The 20,065-nt window shown below is 35.7% G+C and overlaps 2 protein-coding genes and 1 long non-coding RNA gene across 12 annotated transcripts in view; 2 read left to right on the top strand and 1 right to left on the bottom strand.

Moving 5' to 3' along the window:
- The window catches only part of LOC127504097 (glucocorticoid receptor-like), a 78,441-nt gene extending 63,929 nt beyond the window's left edge, over nt 1–14,512 (top strand). For all 3 annotated transcript variants that reach the window (XM_051878526.1, XM_051878528.1, XM_051878527.1), the window contains 5 exons: nt 2,388–2,666; nt 3,536–3,680; nt 5,054–5,184; nt 8,418–8,575; nt 10,583–14,512. In XM_051878526.1, the coding sequence (XP_051734486.1) occupies nt 2,388–2,666; nt 3,536–3,680; nt 5,054–5,184; nt 8,418–8,575; nt 10,583–10,735 (866 nt within the window). In that variant the 3' untranslated portion in view covers nt 10,736–14,512. The remainder of the gene's footprint in view (nt 1–2,387; nt 2,667–3,535; nt 3,681–5,053; nt 5,185–8,417; nt 8,576–10,582) is intronic.
- Nucleotides 1–20,065, top strand: part of LOC127504122 (uncharacterized) — a 1,137,365-nt gene that overhangs the window by 85,101 nt on the left and 1,032,199 nt on the right. The window lies entirely within an intron of this gene.
- LOC127504095 (rho GTPase-activating protein 26-like) overlaps nt 13,226–20,065 on the bottom strand; it is a 115,384-nt gene continuing 108,544 nt past the window's right edge. For all 8 annotated transcript variants that reach the window (XM_051878518.1, XM_051878521.1, XM_051878517.1 and 5 more), the window contains 2 exons: nt 16,301–16,392; nt 13,226–15,819 (listed from right to left, as the gene is read on the bottom strand). In XM_051878518.1, the coding sequence (XP_051734478.1) occupies nt 15,731–15,819; nt 16,301–16,392 (181 nt within the window). In that variant the 3' untranslated portion in view covers nt 13,226–15,730. The remainder of the gene's footprint in view (nt 15,820–16,300; nt 16,393–20,065) is intronic.

The following is a 20,065-nucleotide window of genomic DNA, read 5'->3' on the forward strand; positions in this document are numbered from 1 at the left end:
TCATCCATCTCTTTGCAAGGCTTTAAAATGGTGGATGATTTATTTGCGTGAAGCACCAAAAAAGACCTTGATGCAGTAGCTGCTAACTAAATCTGGGGTTGTACCAGAGAGGCTTTTAGTTGCCATAGAAACATTTATGGCAGAAAATTTAGAAAGTGGGACAAAATGACATTGTGTTTGATGGTAAGCTCTCAATCAACAGAACAGTGATTTTATGAGAGAAAACCTTCAAGAGATGTTCGCACATCAAAACACACACATCACCATAAGCTCCATTCATATTGTGTCTGTGCTAAAATTCGAAAGATTCACTGCAATATTCCTTCATATAGGAACTCAATAATTGTATGAATTCACAATAAATGACTAAAAAGCACATGCTAATTCGTAATCTGTAGTCTACGTCACTTGAGAACATTGTCTTTAATATAGAACATTTTTGTTCTATATTATGGATGTTCATTTTAATTAGCTTTGAAAGAGGCCTTCTGCATGTGGTTCATGATGTTCATTTATATGTCATTTATATGTATAAAAAAAAATAAAAATAAAAATCATCCATAAATTATTATAATATTTTTGTGATCCAGTATGTCCAACTGTCATGAGAATAGTCAGTAGTTAGACCAAGAACAGTTTGTGCAGTAGTTTTTATTATTGTTTTTATCATTTTTATTTATTTATTTACCTGTGGTTGCAGTCGATCATTTTATTTGACCAAATTATAAAGTATTATTATAAGTTTACCACTCTGAATGTTGAATAAGTGATTTTTGTTTATATTAACCAAAAAATATTCCGTACTGCAGCTATAAAAATAAATAAAATAAATAATAATAATAATAACTGTATTTACTGTGTGCTGATGTGTTCCATGAAATCACAACCATATTTTGTATTACTGTTAAAGCATTAAGTCCATAACATAATATTAGTACTTTCTGTAAAGCTGCTTTGAACCAATATGTAACAATTTACTATAAGGTCCCATTACTTCATGCATGAACTAACATTAACTAACAATAAGGTTTCACCATATAAAATTAGTACTTTTTTTAAGATGCAAACATTTTTCAGCAATGATTACGTTTTTAGAACTTGGCACATGTGCTTTAAACTAGATTTCTTTGATATTCATCTTTGAGACCTTGTCACTGAATCATTTACAACACATGAACAGCAAAGCTATGAAGATGAATTTCCCAAAGGCTGTATCAAGAGACAAAGATCAAAGTCTATTTAGTGTAACTGTCTGCACTGATATCGATTCTTAAATCCCAAGAGTTGATCTTTCAGTATATGCTGTTTTCAGCCTCCCATCCAATACTTTTCAGTAATCTTTGTGCTTTTTTACTTCTGATATGAAACAAAGTCTCAGCTTTCAAATTCTGTCAATTTTATTATGAAATTCAAACAAATAATGTTTTAGTGCTCTTTAATGTGGCGCGACAGATCGCTGTAGCAGTTCAAGCGAAGCGGCAGAGCACTTTCCTACTAGTTACAGCATGAATGAACATCAGAAGGTATGTGCTAACATGATGGTACATGCTAGTCGATGAGTTGAATCAACTCCACAGCAACTACATATATTTATCCACTAACCATTAAGAAACGTCCAGTTTCATTCTAAAAATTTTAACTTCTTCCTGAGTCTCTCCATCAGTGTCGACTCCGGTTTGAACAATGTAAGGCTGAACACCGTTACTGACAATCCTCATTTTGGCTGTGTGAGATTCTCCAGCTTTGTTGTTATTGAGCAACCGAAGCATGAGCTGTTAAAGCTCCGCCCTTTTCTGGAAAGGGGGCCGGGAGCAGCAGCTCATTTGCATTTAAAGGGACACACACAAAAACAACGTGTTTTTGCTCACACCCAAATAGGGGCAAATTTGACAAGCTATAATAAATGATCTGTGGGGTATTTTGAGCTGAAACTTCAGACACATTCTGGGGACACCAGAGACTTACTTATATTACATATTAATATCTAAGGGGCAAAAAAGGTCATCTTAAAAAACAAACAAACAAATAGAAACATAATCATGTCATTAAAAATGTATTATTAAAAGTTATTATAATAACTTACTTATGTGTAAATGTAAGTATCCTACAAATCACTTAATTTTAACCTTTAATATTATAATGATGTACCAACCGGGGTTCAATGTATACAGCATTAGTTGAGAGATATTTTGTTTTCCTTGAGGAAATTCGCCATGTACTGTACCGAAATTGAATTGAATCGCAAGCTTGTGAATTGAAATTGAAACCAAATCAAATTGTGAAGTTTGTGTCCATGCCCAGCCCTATTAAACATTCAGATGAAATTTGTTTAGATCAATGGTGTTTGTTGATTTAATTAATATTCACATTTCTCCTTTTTATTTCAGCTCGAAAAAACAAGAAACTAATGCGGTTACGGGGTCATTCGTCCTCAAGTGAGCAGGCGCCAGCTCTGCCTGATGAGCGCATGTGCTCGCTGGTGCCCAAGGCCATGCCCCAGTTGGTGCCCACCATGCTGTCCCTGCTCAAAGCCATTGAGCCAGAGATCATTTACTCGGGCTACGACAGCACCATCCCGGACACGTCCACCCGCCTCATGACGACACTTAACCGCCTGGGCGGCCGCCAAGTCGTCTCTGCAGTCAAGTGGGCCAAAGCCCTTCCTGGTGAGCACTCATAATTATCCATACCGTATATCAAGCCAGAACTATTTTACTTTACTTTCAAATGAATGCGCTATTAGAAACTTCTGTCCATCACCGACCAATGGCGTGAGAAAAGAAGCACATGATATTCTCTGCTCTGGTAGTGTGTCATGGGCTTACTGGGCAAAAATGCTTGTGGAAGAGGATTATGTAAGAACCACATGCTTTGAGCTGTACATCCCCTTTAAAGAGACACACATTAGAAAACATTATACTATAGCCATTTTAGCATTCTGACAACACAAATAATTATTTTCAGAGATTTGAAAACTTCACAAGCATGTGGAAGTTCAAAGATAAATTGATTGCTCTCTGTTTCCTTATGTGATGTATATATATCTGGCCCTAATGATTATTTCATTCAATTGAATCTGACATTTTATGTAACAATGGTTTCATGAACGATTTACCCAAATTTGTTCTGCTCCAGTTTCATGAATAAAGCCCAGTGTCTTTGGAAGGTTTTGATGTGAGGAAAGATGATTATGATTATTTACTTAACCCAAAGAGTTGGTTTTGATTTTAGTGACATCAAAATCATGTCAAAATCAGAACAGAGAGATGTCATTATGAAGTTGCGTCTGAGAGATCTGAAGAAACAGTGATCAAATAATATTTTACTGGCTGAAAATACATCTCAAAAACAAACTGTAATTCAAACCATTTTACATTTTGTAGCAGGGCCTTTCAATGATTCTTTACAGCTCTTTGGTTCAGCAAAGAATGTTCTTATATCATGAACTGTTTTGCTTGTGTGGGACTCTTGAGTTGGCTGTGGTGTTTTAAAGAGTTGATACTGCCTGTAGAGTTAACATCCCTGTCATATTAAGGCTTCAGAAACCTGCACTTGGATGACCAGATGACGCTGTTGCAGTGCTCCTGGCTCTTCCTCATGTCCTTCAGCTTGGGCTGGAGATCCTACCAGCAGTGTGATGGAGGCATGCTGTGTTTCGCTCCAGACCTCGTCATCAATGAGTGAGCTCACCTTTACTACCCACAATTGGAATGTTTTGACCTTAAATGGCAGGTTATGTGGTTTTAAACAGATTGTGTTACCATTTTTAAACTTCCAGACTGGTACCGTAAGTCAAATATCTTTTTCCATTGGTTATATATATATATATATATATATATATATATGGTCAGGTCAAAGTTTCTGAATTATTTTTTATCAGTTTTACTGGTAATCCACAGTTTACTTTATTTTGCTATCCTCACTTACATAAATTAACTATAGTTTGGTTTGACTATATATATATATATATATATATATATATATTAGACTTCTGTTTAATGGTGAAAAACCATAGACCTATCTTTTAAATTGTAAGATGGCTAAACAAATTTGATTAATATTATATTTAATATGAGTGCAATAGTACAATGTAATTTTATTATTAATAATACTTAATAATTATATAATTATATTACATTTAATATAATAATACATATAAAATGTTTTATAAGTGCAATTTGTAAAGTACAATTTGCATTACTAAAATAACATCTCCAACAACTTTTAAAAGATTATACTATTTAAAACCATATTGTTTAACTGTATAATGTAAAAGCAGTTCAGTAATGCATGTTCAGTTGAATATTATCTATTCCAAATGAGTCTTTGTTGTTTTTGTAAATGTCTTAAAAATGCCAAAGGACAGAATGCATTTCATGAATTACACAAGATGTTTTATTTATATTATTCAGTATTAAGTATTGCATGCAAGGCTGTGTGAGAAATGACAGCTTCTGGGTATTGAAACATTTAATACACAACTAGGAAATGCAAATGCTACATGAATTTGCTTCTATAGACTTTGCGTTTGACAGTTTGGAAATTGCACATTATATCACATACTCTTTTCTGTCAATATATCGTCCCATCGTCAATAAATCCAATTAAAGCTGGATAATTTCACAGGCCCACTGCTTTATGTCCATGTCAAAGATAATATAGTCAGATGTTAGAATAAATATCTAGTTCAGTCATGAAACTCTAGATGGCGCAGGCTGATGCAATCTGCAAACAATCACATCATTAGCACATGGCACAAGCTGATTGGCTTTTGCTGATCCTGCAGCAAATGAGATTGCTTGCTCAACATTTAAATAGTCTGGTTCAGTGTTTGCTGTAAGGTAGAAACCCTCCACCTCCCCCAGCTCCAACTGCCTAGATCTGCTATGGGATTTCTGTATGTCTATTTATGCAGCAGCAGCATATCTTGCATGCTCATACCAGAGTGTCTCTGTATCTATTAGCAGTTGCAAGTACATACTTGCTGTGCAGCAGCAGCAATAATTGCTGTGAAATGCTTGTAGAATATGAATATATGTTGTGTGTGTTATAGAGAGAGGATGAAACTGCCCTACATGAATGACCAGTGTAACCAGATGCTGAAGATTGCCAGTGAGCTGGTCAGGCTGCAGGTATCCTATGACGAGTATCTCTGCATGAAAGTGCTCCTCCTCCTCAGCACAGGTACTGTACCAGCAGTCATCAGAATTCATAAGTATATTACAGTATGTGTGCACTTAGTGACCACAAAAAAGTATTTTGACACCTAAGTCATACTGAAAAATGCATGAATGTCAAGTGGTATTTATTTGAAAGAAGACAGCACAATTTTCACAATTTTGTGGTTTCAAATGATAAAACAATAAATAATTTATGTATTGGGACACTCTGTCAGACAATAGTGGAACATGTTCATAGTTAATGTGATGAACTACACTTGTGGATACATTGTTCAATGCCCGGGATCCCTGTCTCGGCTCCGCAGCAAAACATGAATGAGTGCGAGCTGGCCTTTTATACCCGTATGTCCAGGTAGGAGTGGCTCAGCATGCAAATCTCACTGGCCAATTTCCATTGACTCGTTTTTACCACTCAAAGGTGATTGGGCTCCCAAGTGAGACCCCAATACGTCAGTAACAACGCAACGACTGAATGGGAAAACTCCCTTTATCCTGCCCTCTCACTCGCCAAAACTCAGGTTATAATCAATGATGCTGTCTACACTGATCAATTAATATATTTTATTTTTCATGGTTTGTTTATCTTGGCAGCTGTAATAGTAAAAACCAGTACAAGTTTTCAGTGGAGTTCCACATGTAATACTTATTTTTGATATGCAAAGATGTTACCCAATCACAGCAGTGGTGATTTACATTAAAGTCTTGAGACACGCCCATTAAATCAGAGTGCTCAAATCAAAGGCCTAAAATCAGGGTAGAAATTTTTATTTTTATTTCTAAATTGACAGTTTTTGATGTAAAAATCCTACTAACATGGTGTCCTCAGCAAACAAAATAAAAAATGCACTTCATTGCCTCTTTAAATCATATTTACAGTTGTTTTTACAGTAGTTGTAACTTTGCACTTCCATTGTAAGTGCCTCACTGTATACCAGAATGTTTTTTTTGGGGGGGGTTTTTTGCCACAACTTTATGCCACAAATGCAATCATGTGAGCCTAACTTGTATTGAACCCAGAATATTCCTTTTAATGTGCAAAATAACCCAGATGATATCTGGACACCAGTTGCTGAATTGAACATGCACATAGTGAGGTTATTTAAGAACAATGTAGAAGGAATATTTTGCATGCTTGCTTTCTGTTTCACTTTCAGTACTGTTTTAAACATAGTTAGCAATACTTTATACAGCGAACAATTATAAGTAAATATCCTGACAAACGGCTGTGCTTTCCGAAGAGCCACAGTGTTTGTGCATCAGATCTCTCTGTGTTAAAGTCCACAGAGATCAGGATTTAATTCAACCAAGACTATCAACCTGCTGCATTTTGCATAGGTTCATTTGTGTTTGCCTGGGCTGGAATCCAGCATCCCTGGGCCTCAAATCCCTGGCTGATACGTCACTGATCTGAATGCCTCAGAGACGACAACCATTACATGAAACATTTACTTCAGTTTTGCATTCTTTCCTTTGAGTTGTATGTGAACCGGCAGGCTATATATATACAGATGAGCCAAAACATTACGACCATCTGCCTAATATACTAATATGGTCCTCAGTTTGCTGCCAAAATAGCACCTACCTGCCGAGGCATGGACTCCACTAGACCTCTGAAGGTATCCTGTGGTATCTGGCACCAAGATGTTAGCAGCAGATCCTTAAAGTCCTGTAGGTGGAGCTGCCATGGATTGAACCTGGTGGTCCAGCACATCCGACAGATGCTCAATTGGATTGAGATCTGGGGAATCTGGAGGCCAGGGCTACAACTTTAACTCTTCATCCCGTTGCCTTGCCATAGCAACTTGGCTCTTGTCAAAGTCTCTCAGATCTTTATTCCAGCCCATTTCTCCTGCATCCAACACATTGATTACGAGAACTGATGGTTCGCTTACCATCTAATCTATCCAGAGCTTAATATGTGGCCTGTTTAGAAGATGATCAACGATATTCACTTCACCTGTGACTGGTTATAATGTTTTTGCTCATCAGTATAAAATTTATTTCTGTGATGACAAAGGGAAAATAAAAATGTTTTTCTTCATTCTACAGTCACATGATCCTTCAGAAATCATTCTAATGTGCTGATTTCTCAAGAAACGTTTGTTGAAAACAGCTGTGTTGCTTCATATTTTTGTGGAAACTGATACACTAATATTTCAAAGTTTGGTTTAAGTAAGATAAAAAATAATAATAATACTTTTATTAATCAAGGATGCATTAAATTGATCAAAAGTGAGAGTAAAGACATTTATAATGTTACAAAAGATTTCTATTTCAAATAAATGCTGTTTATTTAACTTTCTATTCATTATAGAAAAAATGTCTCACAGTTTCCACAAAAATATTAAGAAGTAAAAATTATTTTCAACATTGAAAATAAGAACCATTATTAGTAATTGAAAGGTGTGTAAGGGATTGTAGTTGATCCGTGATCCGTACACACCCCTGCCCCGCGGTTCGGCACACACGATTTGCGGATTCATCGCAAAATAGTTTAAGTGATTTTAAACCATTCATGCAAAAGAAGATGTGAAAGAGCACTCAACTTGCACTAGCATGCTGTTCTCTGTGCGCAGACACAGAGCTGTGTTTCAGAAAGTGTGCAAATACTGAATTGAGTTCTATTTTGCATCTTTTTGTGATTTAACGGACACATTCTCAAAATATCCATCTCGGCAAATATTCTCATTATGTATCCTCATTATCCAACAGTTATGTCTTAAGTGAATGTAAAGAGTTGAAAGTCTTGAGTCTTGACACGTTCTCACACTCAGAAGTTATTTGTTTCTGCATCATGCTTACAAAGGCAAAAGGTATTCATGTGCTGAGTCTTGTTGGTGACAGCAAAATAATTTAATATTGACATCCATGTGCTTTTTCAAAATGTTTAAGACCAAAGAAAGAACATCAGTGAATAAAACTGTTGAAGCCACTGCTATTTTGATGTCACAACGGTCAAATCCGAGCTATCATAAAACATGAAGATTGATTTGCAGATTTTTAGTCAGTAACTTGTAATTTGGGCAATTCTGACATCAAGTTAATATGTTCCTACATGTGAAATGCTCTGTCAGAGCTTTCTTGAGCGTCACTGCACTCTTAGTATTTGCATGAGGCATTTGTTTAATTCTGATTCTTTAATGACATACTTACTTTGCTACTCCTTGGAGTATTTTCTTGATTAAAAGGCAATAATGTAATGTTAACATCTCATCCTGACCCCATCTGTTTTCACAGTACCAAAGGATGGCCTTAAAAGCCAAGCTGTGTTTGATGAAATCCGCATGTCGTACATCAAGGAGCTGGGAAAAGCCATTGTTAAACGAGAGGAGAACTCCAGCCAGAACTGGCAGAGGTTCTACCAGCTCACTAAGCTTTTGGACTCCATGCAGGAGGTAAGTGGGCATCTCTTACACAAACACAAACAAGAGACGTTATTGGCACTGGTGGTATTATTGCTTATACAAAAGAGAAAAACATGCTAGGCCAGAAAAACTTTATGCAAGTATGTAACTGTGTGGTCAGCACATTCTAAACGTTTGGCCTACATACTTATTGCACATATTTCATTAAAGCAGGAGTGCCCAATCCGGTTCCTAGAGAGATTCCTTTCTACAGAGTTTATTTCCAACACTGCTCTAACACACCTATCTGCAATTATCATGTTCCTGAGGATGGTTCACCCAAAAATGAAAAATCTGTCATTTATTACTCACCCTCATGTCGTTCCACACCCGTAAGACCTTCGCTCATCTTCGGAGCACAAATTAAGATATTTTTGATAAAATCTGATGGCTCAGTGAGGCCTCCATTGACAGCAAGTTAATTAACACTTTCAAACACCCAGAAAGCTACTAAAGACATATTTAAAACAGTTCATGTGACTACAGTGGTTCAACCTTAATGTTATTGAAGTGACAAGAATACTTTTGTGCGCCAAAAAAAACAAAATAACGACTTTATTCAGCAATATCTAGTGTTGGGCGATTTTCGGAGCTTTGAAGCTTTACGAATCTTTCGTTTCAAATCAGTGGTTTGGAGCGTGTATCAAACAGCCAAAGTCATGTGATTTCAGTAAACGAGGCTTCGTCACATCATAAGTGTTTCGAAATTTCAATGGTTCACCACTGGGGGACGTGACTTTGGCAGTTTGATACACGCTCTGAATCACTGATTCATGTAGTCACATGAACTGATTTAAATACGTCTTTAGTACCTTTCTGGGCATTGAAAGTGTTAATTATCTTGCTGTCAATGCAGGCCTCACTGAGCCATCGGATTTTATCAAAAATATCTTAATTTGTGTTCTGAAGATGAATGAAGGTCTTATGGGTGTGGAACGACATGAGGGTGAGTAATAAATGACAGAAATTTAATTTTTGGGTGAACTAACCCTTTAATTAGCTGGTTCAGAAGTGTTTGATTAGGGTTAAAGCTGAACTTTGCAGGAAGCTACTAGTCCTGGGTGGTATGACCAAAAACCTGTATCACGCTATTGTTTAAGATTCTTTCTGATGGTATTTTATTTTCTTTGCATGATTGTGCCTTTACATAGGTCTGTAGTGGCTTATTTTACTGTCTTTATGAGCAAGTCATTCAACCAATTAATTCAAAAACGCTGATTCATTCAGAAACAGAACTATGGTGCTGTAATTATCTGAACTTTTGAACACCTCCTTACATGACTCAACCAATGAGCAATGCACCTCGGGGGTAACTGAATGCCAAAAGTACATTAAAAGAGTATTATAGTGTTTTCCTTTTATTATTATTAGACAGAACTGTTAAACAAAGACAGTAAACTAAAGAAGATGGAGAATGAGTGCTGGGTTCTCAGCACTATCAAAATAAAAGTCCCCCTTACGACAATTAACGCCAAACAGAAAAACATGTCATCTGATAATCGGGGGATGCTTATAATTAAAAAAACTAAAACAAATATTGGCTGATATATCAGCCTTGGCGATATATCGTTCAATCATCGTTGTGAATGTATACACCTTTTTTATGAATTATATTATTTTTGGAGGTTGTACCTCATGAAATTTTACTGCCTGAACAAACCAAAACTTAAAAAGCTCCTATAAAATGTTCTTTAAATTATCGGAAATAATTTTTTATTATCGGAAAAAATTTAAGACTTGTTGACCTTGACAGGAGGGTCTGCAGTGGTTCTCCCTATGATATTATTTATTGTTTAATGTCAGTTGCTCCACATGACTTGATTTGGTGGGCAAAAGTCTTTTCAGTTTCAATTTTTAAGGAGGCTTTTTTTCTTCATTATGATATCAGGAGAGTTGCACCACACTGACATTTTTAAGTTTTTGCGCGTGCAGTCCTGGGGTTGCATTGTTGGTGCCATGTATGTAAAAGCTCTATTGAAATGCTACTTTTGTCCACAGATGGTGGAAGGTCTTCTCAACTTCTGTTTCTACACGTTTGTGAATAAATCTCTGAGCGTGGATTTTCCTGAGATGTTGGCAGAGATCATCAGCCATCAGCTACCAAAATTTAAAGACGGGAGTGTCAAGCCTCTTCTGTTCCATCAGAAATGACTGCCTTAGATCATAACAATGCCTTAACACCACCCTTCCCTTACCAGCGTTAGTCCAACCTGCCCGCTTGCCCCCAGACATCCTGAATGAATTGAGGGATACAATCGCTTCTGCTTGATTCTCAGAGGAAAGAGGTGAAGTTCGCTCTTCACAAATGTTTGTGGAGCAGGACAAGGACAAAGCAGAGTCATGTACTTGGAGCAGACGAAATATGACTTTTAGAAAGACATATTTTGAGTGATATTTTCTCTTTTTTTTGCATGTACACTGCTGAAATGTTTACAAAGGTATATCAAAAAAGGGAAATGTGCCTTTTTTGCGCTTTGCGAATCAATTTCAGACATTTCTCAGGCTAACGCAATGACTTGGCATACACAATTTATGTCGGCGACTCAAGTCTGTTTCTGCTCTTGTCTAAACCTGCCGCGGCGGTTCTCTGTAGGTGGAAGCTCAACGGTCCCCTGAGGTGCTCAAAATGTTGAAGCAGCCCATGAAACCTGAGACCCTGTGGAAGTGCCATGTGATAATTCAACTCAAATCAAGATCTGTTCCATGACTGGCAGCAAGTTGTTTCTTTGTTTTTAAAATAGTTCACCCAAAAATGAATATTCTTCCAGCATTTACTCTACATTTACCCTCATGTTGTTCCAAACTCGTATGCCTTTCTTTACTCCGTGGAACACAAAAAGGAAAGTTTCTGAATAATTTCCTGGTCGCAGTTTTCAATTAAGCTGCAGTGGAGCTTCAAAAAATACACACAAGCACCATAAATGTATAAGTGGCTCATATACCACTCATGTTCTGGATTTCAGGTTTGCTGAATTCTTACGATTGCATGGTGGGATGAGCAAACCTAAACTGAAGTCTTTATTCACTGAAAATGATCAGGATGGACTGGATGGGTTTATGAATCGGGATGGACTGATCCAAGATCGGTTCAATTCATAAATCATTCATGAGTTTTTGTCAGCCCTCATTCTCTTCCATTATTTTGAAAAGAAAAGAAAAAAAGAAAAAGTTTATCTGTTCCACGAGAAAAGCAATTCATATGGGAATACACTGCAAAAAAAAAAAGCTTTTCTTATTTAGTATTTTTGCCTTGTTTCCAGTCCAAATATCTAAAAATTCTTTAAAAAAAATAAACAAATCAATAATATATTTTTTTTTTTAAAGTGAGTTTTTGCTTAAAACAAGCAAAATTATCTGCTACCATTTTGATTTTTTTTTTTTTTTTTTTTTCCAGAAAACAAGAAAAAATATCTTATGTCATTCTACTTATCTAGTAAAAGTATCTGGATTTAAGAATATTTAGAAACAAGACAAAAATACTAAGAAGCATTTTTATTGCAGTGTACCATGAGGGTGAGAAACATTTTTTTGTTTCTTTGTTTCGTCATTAAAAAAAAAATAATAATAATAAATATATATATATATATATATATATATATATATATATATAAATTAATTTGTTTCAACATTTCTTAGTTCGAAGATATACAAAAATAACACTGACAAAACAAAATGATAGAATTTTCTTTCTCTTTGGGTGAACTATTTAACTGAAATTTAAACGTATTATATTGACAACTAATTATTTGAGGTTTTTTATGTTAATTATTAGCTCAGGTTCACGTAAAATAAATGAGCATTACACTTGCATGCATTTGGAAATGAAAAGCTGATGTAAGTCCTGAAATCAATGGATGAATTCAGGTTTTTTTTTTTTTTTTGTTAAAATTCCATCCATTCTGGCCATATTCATATTAGCATATCCCAGCATTCCCCTCCTGTCCACTGCAGTGTGTTCATGTCTTTCTGTGAATGTTTGTGCGTGCTTGAAGTGCATCTCGGACACCTCTAATTATTTGTTCATGCTTTTTATTTTCTGTCATCCTTGAAAACCATTTTATTTGAAATGTTTCTGGAATATATTCTGCATATTCTAAATCTGGTAACCCATATGAGGCCCACAAGTTCTTCTGACCCACTTTTTTTTCCCTCTCTCTCTGATGGTAACATCAGAACAAAAGGAACATTTGTTGTTCTCGTGCTCGGGTATGTGTTTGCTCGTTGTTACGTGTCAACCGACATTCATGTCTGCGCTTCAGGGTTTCCGCACCAGCTACACTTCATTACCAGCGTAAAAGAATAATTCACCCAAAATTGATAAATGGTTATTATTCTGTCATTATTTACTCATCATCATGTTGTTCCAAACTCATGCTGTTATTTTTCTGTCCCTATGAACATTGTATGGAAGATTCTTCATAATGTCGTCTTTGAACATACGGGGTCGGAACGACATGAAGGTGTGTAAATGATGACAGAATTTTAAATTTGGGGGTGAAATATTCCTAATTCCTAATCAGAGTTTCCTTATATTTTTAAAATACATGTTGCGCTTGAGTATCCTGCACATTTCTGGAATTCCCATTGAGTGTAAAAGATGATTAAACATTTAAACATTGAACTAACAATGTTATTTAAAAAAAAAAAAAAAAAAAAAATCAACTGAATTTGGTCATTTGACAAGATTCAGCCATTCATTTTGCCACTATGGCCATGTACAGTATTAAAACTCTCATGGTGACCAGAGGGTTAAAGGTTAATTTCCAGTCACCTGACGTCCTGCCGCGGACAGTATGTAATCGAATCCGGTGTCTGTTGTAGCTTTTGGAGTGTTACCATGCCACTTAACGCTCATTTCCAACGGCTTCATTAAAATGTACGCAGTAAATATCCCAATCCTCCCGACAGATTCCTCAAATATTTTAGCGTATTATATGAGACTATTTTTTTACAAATTCCTCGCTAGGTTTGTGAGATGTCACGTTTTCTAATTGTTTCACAATAGGCCTTGCAAAAGGAGTTTGTGAGCCATAAACCATAGGTTCTATAAATTAAAAAAAAATGCTGAAATGTCTAAAAAAAAAAAAAATTATTTTGTTTGGTAATCATTGATCATTTTTAAAAGTAACTAAAGCTAAAATATAATTACGCATATACTCTTTGATATACACATCATTTTACAACAAAATTTTAATACATAAAGTTGTATTGCTATCTTTTTTGTCAAGAACTGTATTGCAGGTGCACTTTTGAAAAAGTGTTATATGTAAATGTAAATTCTATAAATCTATAGGGAATATATGAGTCACTGAATCACTGTTTTAAAGAATGACTGCTTGAAGTTAGACGTCGGGGATGCGAGTGTAGTTTGAATAGTGCAACAGAGTGACCAAAGCAACGCAGATTTAAAAAAAAAAAGAAAAAAAGAAAAAAAAAAAGAAAGAAAATATTTAAAGCAGTTACATTTTACAGTAGCACTTACTACCCAACTCTAGTACTTTATTTTATCCTTTTCTATTTCTTTTATAAAGATTTAGGCTTTGGTCTCATACATAATGCTGTAAAATTAACTAGTAAAAAAATTTATAAAAATAAAATAAATAAAGCTGTGTGTAAAGTAATGTATCAGAGCCTGAGAATTTGCACTACCCTAATACTTGCTTGACATAGTATATTTTGTACAAAAATTCATGCAAATACTATCTTTAAAGATTAAGGGCAAATCATATTTCACTGGTATATGGCTTTCATTAAAGTCTTTTTTTTTTTTTTTTTTGCATTTCAGTTATATGTAAAAGTAATCCGATGTAAAAGATATAAAATGTCTGTTTGTTTGAAAAAATAGTTTTGTATGATTTCTGTATTACACCTCTCCTGTAGTCAATGTCAATCTTTACACATATTTGATTAAATGTTGGATAAAATTTGTTCAGAGGGAGGATTGTGTCTTTTTTATACTGTGAAATCAATGTGCTAATTTGCTATTTTTTCCCCATTGTATCTGAATGTTTACACAAATCTACACTTGGACGTGTTAGTTTATTTTCTTCGCAATCCTACATCTGGTTGGTAAAGTTCACAAACCTAAAAATAAATAAATAAATAAATAAATAAATCTGTGGACGCTATACCAATCATATTCTGATTAAACCCGTTTAAACCAAGCAGTTTTCTATCTGAAAAAAAATTTAATCGACATCAATGTATTTAAATGAAAATTTGATGAACATTTTTATTGAATAGAAAAAAAAAAAAAATCTAAACAACTGAACCATGCTTTTATTTATTCAATATCCTAAAGAATATTAAGGCTCAGAAAAATTTACATGATTTATATATATATATATATATATATATATATATAAAAAGATCAATTGGGCTATCAAAAAATTAAGTTAGTATGCTACAATAAAAATATATATAATTCACATTTTACAAAAAAATTATACCTTATCAATTGTCACTTATTTACAATGTTAATACACTCCAAAAGAACACAAATCTCATCAGAGATAATGCTTAAATAAGAGTGGTTTACATGATGTTAATTCACATTAAGAAATAATAATTTACACTTTTCCACTTACATGCTAAGGAGAAAAAAAAAATCAAATTTTTTTTTTTTTTTTTAAATTGCTTCCTGATATACAAAAGAGTGCAAGAGTTTTGTTTTTTTCCCCATAATTAACAGTTATCTCTTAGTAGTTCTAAACAAAACACATACGAGGACCTGAAAGACACAAAAGACATTCAAAAAGCCCCAGACTGCATAGAAACAGCACACATATTACATCATGGTTAACCAGGAAGTGCTCACATATATATAAAAAAAGAAATTATAAAAACAAATCCATAATTCATGATAAGCCCCTGTTTGAAAATCTAAAAAAGAGTTTCTTGATTGTGGCCAAGGCAGCAGCAACAACTTGGTCCCAGGGTTTGTTTTTTTCTTCCTCCTTTTTTTTAACAGCTGCAGTGCATTGTGGGATACACGGCACAAAGATGTGCTAGGGGAATGCCACAGTTGCCAAAAACCCATAAGATCACAGAGACACGCTCAAGCATACTAACTCGGCTTTTCTGTCGAAGTTCAGTTCTTTTCAAAACTGGACTCTGTGCCTCGCCACTCCCATCGACTCGAACCTTCTAAAGAAACTCTACGTAGTTCTCAGGAATTAACCCCGTCTTCCCATCCAAGGTCCCCTCCAGCCAACCTGGTTCTCTTGATGGATGAACTATGAGACAAAGATGCAAAAGGAAGATGGTTTTGGCACGCACTGACAACTTTATCCTCTAGTTATCCTCTGGCCTTATGGCTGCCAAAGGACTTTTCCAGATTCAAGTTAAGCTCTATGTGCAGCATCTGTTGCTTAATGTTGATTACCACCAAAAAAAATTTCTACTCATCCCTCAATTCTAATAGAAGTCGACTCCATCCCCCAAAGAGGCCCAACAAATAATCTAGAGCATTTGAAGCCTCTATTTAATCTTGCAGTAGAACACGCCTGAGGTTTCATTAAACAATAATCTAATCTACTGCTCAACAGTGTCAAATGTCAAACTGTGGAAGGTTCAAGCTCTGATACCTGTTAAGGGGCAGGAGGTGGAACAAAGCAGATATATTGATTTGCTGCTCTTACGCCAACGCTCAAGGCTTAGACCTGCCTAACTAACCAAATATGGTAGACCCACTGAGGGTTAAAAATGGAGACTCACCATTGTCGAATATGGTCCCTGCGATAAAGGACAGCTCAGAGTCATGTTCAGCCTTGCAGGCGTATAGTGCACGTGCTTTTCGTAGCGGAGTACTGGAAAGAAAAGAACATATATTAGGGCTATTAATGAATTCAACATTTTAATGAAGATTAATTTACTTGCAAATATCAATATCTGCTCAGAAAAATACCCACATGAAGACAATTCAAAGACATTAAGTTTGCAGACTTGCAAAAACATGAAGGTGGTATATATATATATATATATATACACACAGGTGCTGGTCATATAATTAGAATATCATCAAAAAGTTGATTTATTTCACTAATTCCATTCAAAAAGTGAAACTTGTATATTATATTCATTCATTACACACAGACTGATATATTTCAAATGTTTATTTCTTTTAATTTTGATGATTATAACTGACAACTAAGGAAAGTCCGAAATTCAGTATCTCAGAAAATTAGAATATTACTTAAGACCAATACAAAGAAAGGATTTTTAGAAATCTTGGCCAACTGAAAAGTATGAACATGAAAAGTATGAGCATGTACAGCACTCAATACTTAGTTGGGGCTCCTTATGCCTGAATTACTGCAGCAATGCGGCGTGGCATGGAGTCGATCAGTCTGTGGCACTGCTCAGGTGTTATAAGAGCCCAGGTTGCTCTGATAGTGGCCTTCAGCTCTTCTGCATTGTTGGGTCTGGCATATCGCATCTTCCTCTTCACAATACCCCGTAGATTTTCTATGGGGTTAAGGTCAGGTGAGTTTGCTGGCCAATTAAGAACAGGGATACCATGGTCCTTAAACCAGGTACTGGTAGCTTTGGCACTGTGTGCAGGTGCCAAGTCCTGTTGGAAAATGAAATCTGCATCTCCATAAAGTTGGTCAGCAGCAGGAAGCATTAAGTGCTCTAAAACTTCCTGGTATACGGCTGCGTTGACCTTGGACCTCAGAAAACACAGTGGACCAACACCAGCAGATGACATGGCACCCCAAACCATCACTGACTGTGGAAACTTTACACTGGACTTCAAGCAACGTGGATTGTGTGCCTCTCCTCTCTTCCTCCAGACTCTGGGACCCTGATTTCCAAAGGAAATGCAAAATTTACTTTCATCAGAGAACATAACTTTGGACCACTCAGCAGCAGTCCAGTCCGTTTTGTCTATAGCCCAGGCGAGACGCTTCTGACGCTGTCTGTTGTTCAAGAGTGGCTTGACACAAAGAATGCGACAGCTGAAACCCATGTCTTGCATACGTCTGTGCGTAGTGGTTCTTGAAGCACTGACTCCAGCTGCATTCCACTCTTTGTGAATCTCCCCCACATTTTTGAATGGGTTTTGTTTCACAATCCTCTCCAGGGTGCGGTTATCCCTATTGCTTGTACACTTTTTTTCTACCACATCTTTTCCTTCCCTTCGCCTCTCTATTAATGTGCTTGGACACAGAGCTCTGTGAACAGCCAGCCTCTTTTGCAATGACCTTTTGTGTCTTGCCCTCCTTGTGCAAGGTGTCAATGGTCGTCTTTTGGACAACTGTCAAGTCAGCAGTCTTCCCCATGATTGTGTAGCCTACAGAACTAGACTGAGAGACCATTTAAAGGCCTTTGCAGGTGTTTTGAGTTAATTAGCTGATTAGAGTGTGGCACCAGGTGTCTTCAATATTGAACCTTTTCACAATATTCTAATTTTCTGAGATACTGAATTTGGGATTTTCCTTAGTTGTCAGTTATAATCATCAAAATTAAAAGAAATAAACATTTGAAATATATCAGTCTGTGTGTAATGAATGAATATAATATACAAGTTTCACTTTTTGAATGGAATTAGTGAAATAAATCAACTTTTTGATGATATTCTAATTATATGACCAGCACCTGTATATGTGTGTATATATATATATATATATATATATATATATATATATATATATATATATATATATATATATATATAATATATATGTGTGTGTGTGTGTGCTGTCAAACGATTAATCGTGATTAATTGCATCCAAAATAAGTTTGCGTTAACATAATATATGTGTGTACTGTGTATATTTATTATGTATATATAAATACACATGCATGCAATTATTTAAGAAATATTTATATGTATACATGTATATTTATATATAATTTGTATTATAAATATTTTATATATAAATATATATTTTGTTAAATATATCCATGCATGTATGTGTATTTATATATACATAAATATACACAGTACACGCACATATTATGTAAACACAAACTTTTATTTTGTGTGCGATTAATTGCGATTATTTGTTTGACAGCACTATATATACAAACCTGATTCCAAAAAAGTTGGGCCACTGTACAAATTGTGAATAAAAAAGGAATGCAATAATTTACAAATCTCATAAACTTATATTTTATTCACAATAGAATATAGATAACATATCAAATGTTGAAAGTGAGACATTTTGAAATGTCATGCCAAATATTGGCTCATTTTGGATTTCATGAGAGCTACACATTCCAAAAAAGTTGGGACAGGTAGCAATAAGAGGCCGGAAAAGTTAAATGTACATATAAGGAACAGCTGGAGGACCAATTTGCAACTTATTAGGTCAATTGGCAACATGATTGGGTATAAAAAGTCATCCAGACTAAAGAGGACAAGGACAACCCAAGTTGTTAACAGCGCTCAGTTCAGAAGCCTGCATCTCTGATGGTATGGGGTTGCATGAGTGCGTGTGGCATGGGCGGCTTACATATCTGGAAAGGCACCATCAATGCTGAAAGGTATATCCAAGTTCTAGAACAACATATGCTCCCATCCAGACGTTGTCTCTTTCAGGGCAGACCTTGCATTTTCCAACATGACAATGCCAGACCACATACTGCATCAATTACAACATCATGGCTGCGTAGAAGAAGGATCCGGGTACTGAAATGGCCAGCCTGCAGTCCAGATCTTTCACCCATAGAAAACATTTGGCGCATCATAAAGAGGAAGATGCGACAAAGAAGACCTAAGACAGTTGAGCAACTAGAAGCCTGTATTAGACAAGAATGGGACAACATTCCTATTCTTAAACTTGACCAACTTGTCTCCTCAGTCCCCAGACGTTTGCAGACTGTTATAAAAAGAAGAGGGGATTCCTCACAGTGGTAAACATGGCCTTGTCCCAACTTTTTTGAGATGTGTTGATGCCATGAAATTTAAAATCAACTTATTTTTCCCTTAAAATGATACATTTTCTCAGTTTAAACATTTGATATGTCATCTATGTTGTATTCTGAATAAAATATTGAAATTTGAAACTTCCACATCATTGCATTCCTTTTTTATTCACAATTTGTACAGTGTCCCAACTTTTTTGGAATCGGGTTTGTGTATATATATATAAAATATACGCTATATTGCCAAAGGTTTTGGGACGCCTGCCTTTAAGTGCACATGAACTTTAATGACAACCCATTCTTAATCCGTAGGGTTTAATATGGAGTTGGCCCACCCTTTGCAGCTATTACAGCTTCAACTCTTCTGGTTTAGGAGTGTGTTTATGGGAATTTTTGACCATTCTTCTAGAAGCGCATTTGTGAGGTCAGGCACTGATGTTGGCAAGAAGGCCTGGCTCACAGTCTCTGCTCTAATTCATCCCAAAGATGTTCTATGGGGTTGAGGTCAGGACTCTGTGCAGGCCAGTCAAATTCCTCCACACCAAACTCGCTCAGCCATGTCTTTATGGACCTTGCTTTGTGCACTGGTGCACAGTCATGTTGGAACAG

The sequence above is a fragment of the Ctenopharyngodon idella genome, chromosome 21, assembly GCF_019924925.1.
Source record: "Ctenopharyngodon idella isolate HZGC_01 chromosome 21, HZGC01, whole genome shotgun sequence".
Classification (NCBI taxonomy): Eukaryota; Metazoa; Chordata; class Actinopteri; order Cypriniformes; family Xenocyprididae; genus Ctenopharyngodon; species Ctenopharyngodon idella.